Source organism: Drosophila eugracilis, unplaced genomic scaffold (assembly GCF_018153835.1).
Source record: "Drosophila eugracilis isolate 14026-0451.02 unplaced genomic scaffold, ASM1815383v1 contig_1850, whole genome shotgun sequence".
Lineage (NCBI taxonomy): Eukaryota > Metazoa > Arthropoda > Insecta > Diptera > Drosophilidae > Drosophila > Drosophila eugracilis.
Genome location: NW_024572700.1, coordinates 161,362 through 168,991, shown reverse-complemented (window position 1 = coordinate 168,991; position 7,630 = coordinate 161,362). Strand labels below are relative to the sequence as shown.

General features: G+C 37.4%; 1 protein-coding gene across 1 annotated transcript in view; it reads left to right on the top strand.

Annotated features, from left to right (window-relative positions):
* Nucleotides 1-2,921: 2,921 nt before the first annotated feature.
* The window catches only part of LOC108106922 (rap1 GTPase-activating protein 1), a gene marked incomplete at its 5' end in the record, with an annotated part of 32,379 nt that continues 27,670 nt past the window's right edge, over nt 2,922-7,630 (top strand). The window contains 1 exon segment of the mRNA XM_041817707.1: nt 2,922-2,960. Within this exon segment, the coding sequence (XP_041673641.1) occupies nt 2,922-2,960 (39 nt within the window).

Sequence of the window (7,630 nt, the reverse complement as noted above, 5' to 3'; positions counted from 1 at the left end):
ATGGAATTTAAAGCTCAGCGGCGGATTGGAGATGCGGGCTCAGCATAACCAATTAGCCATGAGAAGCGCTCTGGAAGCCAGCGATCTATCTCTCTGTCTAACCATCCTTCAAACCTAATAACCATCTACTTCTGCAGATATGAGTTCATGTGCGCTCAAAATGTGAATTGAGCTTCTGACAACAAGCAGTTCATTTTAATATTAATTACGACCACAATTGATCGGTCAATCTATGTTGGATTTTGATTAAAATTAATAACAATATAATCTTCAATTCGTTAGAAACTCAGCTATCAAATAACCAGTTTAGGTTTAATCTTAGCTCTCATAAACATTTCAGAACCAACCAAAAATAGTTTTTATTCTTCTTTCACTGCTTTTCTGGTCACATTTTGTTTATAAAGAGACGTGTTGATTGGTCGCCTCCATGGACTTTATGCCATATCACAAACTAAATTTAGTATATGGTACGTACGAGTAAAACGATAGATTTAGAGTCTCGAATGCCAAGGTCAGGCTAGAGGCAATCATAAATTTGCCAAGTTTATGGAGGGGTGAAAAGAAAAAACAGAAAGCAGCGAATGCATTTGTTAGATTTTATTTATTTATTTTTAACTGACAAAAATTCTAAGCTTTTTTCTGAGAAAATTCGTAATGCCTAATAATTTAGCTGACGCTCATTTTTCATTATTTTTTGTGATAAAGATTCGGTTTTTTAAACCACCAGAAAGGAAGTAATAATAAGAATTATTTTTCAGAGATATGAAAATATTTTTAATAATAAAAATTTGTCTTAGCCATTCATTGTGCCGTACGTGATGTTATTTTATTATGAATTTAAATCAAATATTATTTAGAAAATAACGAGTATTTTCCAAATAAATTGTTTAGTAATTTAAAATGATTCATTAGTGATTAAAAGAAATCAAAGAAAAAACAAAACACAAAAAAATGTTAATTCAATCATGACTTTTTCAAGTTTCTAAAATCATAAAAAGAAAAGGCTTCATTTTTTTACAATTTGTTATTCAAGTGAAGCCTGGTTACAGCTACTCGATAAATAAATAATTTATTAACAAGGTAATTAAATAAACACTTAATTTAAAATTGGCGCCCTCTCAGCTCCCACGCATGCGCTACTCTCTCTCGGCGACGCTCTTTTTCTTGGTTTATAGAGCGCTCTCGCTCTGACGCACGCAGCTCCAATTGAACGCCAGGCTTTGGTATTTTTTAGTGCATTACAAGAGTCTGCGACGAGGCACAGTGGGCTTATGTTTACCAAAGATGATTTGAAATATAAAGAATATATTTGCTTATATCAAATAGTTAAATCTTAAATATATTTAACTGATATTCAGACTGATTTTTATTACCCTATGGTGGTTAATTTATATATATGTATTATTTCTAATCCTTGGGTCATACAAAGTAAGCAACATCAGAATTTCAGTTAGCATTTATCACCTCTAACCCACTGTGCGTTGGCAGAACAAAGCGACTGAGGCGTCGTGAGCGACAGCGGCTGCGGCTGCGGCAGCGAACAACATTGAATATTTTTCAGTTGCCGTTTTTCCGTTGCTGCAACCAGACGTTTGAGCCGGTTTGAATTCGAAAATCTCGCTCTCCCCCTTCGCGCTCGTATTTTTGTTCGTTACGAATTCAAAACAAAAACAACTGCCGAGGGGCACACGTATTTTGAGTTATTTTTAAAAGAAGATTCTGCTCTTTTTTTCTCGGTTTCTCCATGTTAAAACCGAAATAAAACCCAACAACAACAACCGAAAACCGATTTTGTGAGTGCAATAAACCAAACTGCAGCGGTGTAAAAATGCGTGTTTGGCTGTGTGTTTGTGCGGTGCATCTACGAAAATAAAACACGCATCAAAAATCTTACTCTTACTATATATACATACTCTCATCTATATGCATGAGCCGATCGGAGTGAAATTGTTTGCTTAGAAATTGGTTGGCCGAAAATTTTTGAAAGCCCCAATATTTGCATATAAGCCGCAGTTTGACAGTCATCCAACGAGACGGCAAAAAAAAAAACCCGTCAAACGGGTTGAAAAAAAAAAAATATCGTAAAAAAGAGATATTTATGAACAAAAAAATCTTTACGTTTTTGTGTGAGCAGAAACTGCCGAAAGCAAAAAGTCGGCAAAAATTATAGCAATTACCACAGAATATATATTTAGGACCGATAACGCCCACTAAAGTGAAAACCCAACGGTCGTGGTACTTCTATGCCAAGTTTGTGAAGTAACCAAGCCATTGCAGCATCAACAGCATCTTGCAAAAATAGTAATTTGATCTAAGAACCCCCACTGGAGGATAGAAAACCCTTCAAGAGGTTAACTAAGAAGCCACAGCAGCTGCAACATTGCTAGAACAAAAATAATAATAAAAGGCTTAGAAGAGATAAAAGACATATCTTTGGGAAGCCAAAATTGTCTTGCCTGCAACATCAGAGGATAAACTATGTATTTTGGCCAACTATAAAACTGCAACCTGAATACCAGCAGCAACTTTAAAGGAATATACATCTATATCTCAGCTGGGATAATCCGGAGAAGAAGGCTTAGATTAAACAGCCACCAATGCAGTACTAGGCCAGTTACTTAAAAGCAGCTACAACGGCAACACCAACAGCAGCAGCAGCAGCAGCAGTACTACTTACTGCAGCAGCAGCAGCAACACCTTAGAGCAACAACAACAACAGTGGCATTTTACAGCGAAGGCGGTGAAAGACGTTGGGTGCGTCAGGCAGTCATGGGGGTATTGAGATGGCGCGATTTACCCGGATCGCGTATATCGGGTTCTAATCGGCGGTAGCAGACAGCAGCAACACCAACAACAATCATCCCCACAGCAACAGCAACAACAATTCGCATCAGCAGCAGCAGCAGCAACACAACAACAACCATCACATCAACAATAATAACAACAACAACAATCGCGAGGTATGTGTGGGTCGGATATATATATCTCTATAATCGTTATACCGATTCTGTTCGGGATACATTTCCATTAATTAAATGCAATTTGGGCGTTTGTAATTGATGTTGTTCGACGGCTGTCCCATTTGTTGTTTGTCGCTTTTTGGCATTGTTTGCGGTTAGTCATGAACACGTTGTTGCACTTTTTGAGAGTCATTGCGAAGAAGTGTGGGTGTCAGAAATGCCTGGTTGGAACTTATAGTTTGAGCGTGATTGCTGAAAAGGGGGTTTTAGAATCATTTTTGGATAATTTTCTTGTTAGATTTGCTGTTTATATTAGCATTTATCAATCTTCTGTTTAGTAGCTTGGCTAATTAGTTGTTTAAATACAACTTTATGGAAAATAACTTATGGCCAGTTTATTTTTAAAGCTTGACTTGATTTGTGTTTGCATAAATTAAACTAACTAACTAATGCTTAGTAATTAACTTACAAAGTTGTTTTGCTTATAAGTTGTTTTTATTCAAGTTATTTTAGTTTAAATATAAATTAAATTTAGAAGCAACTTTACATGATATAGAGTTTGATTTTCATTATTGACTGATCTTTGCATACAGTTTCTGAGCCACTGACTGCCTGAACTTACTCTTAAATACCCCTTTTAATACCCCCGATAATGGCTTTTGGAACCATTGTGAGCTCTGCCCTGCCGAATCGTTCTCGATGGCTTATCAGCTGCCACTGTAATGGCTCCCTTTAATACCAAAAAATAAACAAAAAATGCATGAAAAACGCTCGTTTTATTGTAATTTCCATAAAAATGTTACTCAGCGGCATTTCACACATGACTTGTTCTCAGTGCGAGTGTGTCTGTGTGTGTGTGCTTTTAAGTTGCTTAATTTAAATAAAGTCAGAGAGGCAGCAACTCCACGAACGCCTCGCTGATAACACATCATGTTGAATGATGCTTTGTAATTTTGATGTTGCAAGACAGTGCCTACAAATTGTTAACCGGCAACCAACAACTACCTAGAAAGTCAAGAATCTTTGGTGGCAATTTGTTAGTCGATTGGAAAATCAACTAAAAAATGGAGAGATAGAGTAAAGGAGGAAGGAGGAGGACAAAAGACAGCCAGAGTTGACACATTTCGTATAAATCACTCAACAGCCGCAGCCGCCACCGCTGCAGCGAAAGCGGATTCTGGTTTTTTGGTCCGAAGCCTAGGGAAGTCATCATTATGATGATGACGATGATTGGGTTGTTGATTGTGATTGTGATTGAGATTGTGATTGCATTCATCATCATTATGCCCATTAGCCGCATTCTCCGCTTCAAGCTTTTACCTACGCACTTTTACTTCTCCGTATCTCTCTCTCTCTATCTCTCTTTAGGTATCTTGTAGATACTTTTGGCTTGCACAACTTTCGCCAAACACTCAGATAGATCGCACGCTCCAATTGAGGTTTTTAGCCTCGTTCTCCATCCGAATTCCCCAATTCCCAAAATTGTTATCGCCACCTTCTACTGCTCTGTGTCTTGAGATTGTTTTTTCTGCATTTAATTCACTTTGTTTGGGGATGTTTGTAGATGTTTGTGGATGTTTGTGGCTGTTTGTTGGGGAATATCTTCTACACTAAGCCAAATATAGTTAAAAAAATCATTTTTTTATCCAAAATTATCTTAAATTTTATTCATCTTTCTCATTAAAGAACTTAATGTTTGTAGTAAAGATACAAATTTCAAGTTTAAAAACATCAGATTTATCATCTTATTAAATACATTTTTATTTTCTCTGCAAACATATATTTTTAAACAAAAAAATTATCTCTGAGGCCCCATTCAGTCTGCTGATGATACAGATGATGAGGTTGAAAAACTCACAAAAAAAAAAAAAAAAACAAAAAGCCAAAAACTTTCGCTGCTTGCTTAGCCGAGATACTTTTGTATCTCTCCCCCTCATTCGATTTCGTAAGCATTCCACACACATGTGCCATCCCTTTGTGTATCTGCCAGATACTTTCAATGCCCAAATATCAGCTGAAGGAAATTTCTCGCTGCGTTTGATGTCAAGGTTTCCCCCGGCTAATACAGAATAGACGAAACCACTTGAATTGGTTGCGTTCTTTTTCTCCTAACCCCGAGAACCTCCTGCTGTGTGTAGGCACTTCAAGATACTCTCGCTGTATGTACGGTTAAAGATTCAAAGATACAGGACAGGACAGGACAGGACAAGGGGGTGGAGAGTACTGAAACCAAGAACGAGTTGAAGAAACCGCCTCAAGGTCTCTCGGAAACGCTTTCGCTTTTTGTCGCCACTCGAAGACTGTCTGCCCTTAAATGGCCAGCATGTAACTAACGATCAGTGCAGGCGTCTCCCATACCTCTATATACTTGCTATATACTTGCTATATACCCACTGAAGTAATGCATATGGATTGCAGTTGAGCTGGAGGCGCGTGTCTTGCATAATGGCCGACGATTAATGGGCAGAAATGGTAGGAGAGGGGCAGAGAACTGCTAATGAAAAGACTCCTTTTCTGTCTGCCAGTTTATTTTCCTCTTTTTTCTTGTGCTTTAGTGATTCACGGCTCGCCGTGGTTCTGCGTCATTTAGTCAATCGTTCAGTTAGTCAATTGCTAAAGCCAACGCGCACTTCCTTCTGGGAACGACCAGCACCGGATATCCATTTTGCATTTTGCAAAAAAAAAGAAAAAAAGAAAGAAATATTATTTATGTTTCTCTTTGACAATGTTGAGGAGAACGATGATGATGATGATGATGATGATTATGCCATGCCTCAGACTGATTAAAAGCAGACAACAATGCCCACACAAGCGGTAAAAGTGAGGCAAAGGAGGCGGCTACATTGAGTAGGGGAAACTCCAGACAGAGGAAAACCCACACGAGTGGTGCTCTGCAGCGGAAAGGAAACCGATAAGTGAGCAGGTAGTCCCAGAGATCCTATATACCAGATAAGTCTGGAACTGATAGATGATCATTGAATGGTAAACAAACCTTAGGGTATCAGAGAAAGTAGCTGCTAGGTTCCAAGAAAGGTCTACATATCAGTGAAAGATCTTGTTAGGGAAGGTAGAATGTATTGCTTACTGTTTACTGTTGAAGGTAATTGAGTAAGTGGTCTGAAAAGTGTGATAAATAGGTAAGAGTTTGTACATATATAAGGTCTCTAAGAAAGTACTAACTTTAGTTTATAATCTGCCTTGGCATTTTCCCTTAAAGCATTGCCATTACCACATTAATTTGGTAGCCACCTCACACGTGTTTCTCCTTTTTTAACGCCTGTCTTCTGGCCCCCTCTTGTTAACCCATTCACATGGACAACAATTGCTGGCTCTTTACATACAATGCCATATCTAAAGTTTTATATATATAGCTGCCCCTATGTACATATGCATATACGAGGTGTGTTCAAAAAGTAAGGTGACTCTTCAAATTTCGCGAATTTCAAATTTTTCGATTATCGAAACCTTTTAGAAGTTATACGAGGTGTGTTCAAAAAGTAAGGTGACTTTTCAAATTTCAAATTTTTCAAATTTTTCGATTATCTTCAGTTTTGGGAACAAGAAAAAGTCACATGGGGCCAAATCCGGTGAATATGGTGGCTGAGGCATTATTGTGGTGTTGTTTTTGGCCAAAAATCCAAATCCTTTGATCCATATTTTCGATAGCAAAAAATCGCCGAGCTCGAAAATAACTTGTAACTTTACGCCTCTCACAACCAAACAAAAGAGGATGTTCCATTGAAACTTGGTACAGATGTTAGGGAAGAGTGTACCAATATAACAAAACAAAAAAATCGATAATCGAAAAATTTGAAATTCGCGAAATTTGAAGAGTCACCTTACTTTTTGAACACACCTCGTATGTATATATCTAAGTAATGGCAACAAATGCGATGACAATGCGGCATTAAAAAGCATGAAAAACGTAGCCAGCAACGATTGTTGTTTTGGTTTTTGTTGCCTCTCTCATTGTGTAATGTTAAAAGTTGTGTTGACGACATTGACTTGTTGTTGTACCTGCTGCTGATGGCAGCAACAATATATATCTATATATATATCTGAATAAATGAAAAATGAAATTGCGTTGAGGGGGAGGTGAGGGGAGGCAATGTGTATTTGCGGTTACAGAAGTGTAAGTTTTGGCCAAACATTGACACTAGCTTATGGGCTACCTTAACACAGTTTTCAGTGGGCTATCTTCGCCATATCATTTCTTCACTCTTAGTATCTGTATCTCTATCTTTATCTCTATCTTTTTCTTTATCTTTTTCTTTATCTTTTCTCTTAATAAGATAAGCTAAAACTTTAGAGGTCTTCGCCTTTATTTTTGTATATACAAATTCAAACCACAGATAAGGTCGCTTATTATTTGTGTTTCTTTTCTTTAATGATTAAACAATTTTCGTGTTTGAACAAGAAAACACTTTTTGGCAGCTGCTTGGCTGCTTATTTTTCCTCTTTTTTTGAGGGCCATCGCAGCAGACACGCTTCCACCTTCTAAAAAAACAAACAAAAAATATCTTGACAAATTGAAAGCTGACAAAATTGCGACAGTCGTTGACAAATAAAGTGGTTATATGGCGAAATCGGTTCTAGTTGAGAGATATATACATTATATGCATAGCCCACACCTCGAAATTATGAAATTTTTTCTCTCAAAAAGTTTCACT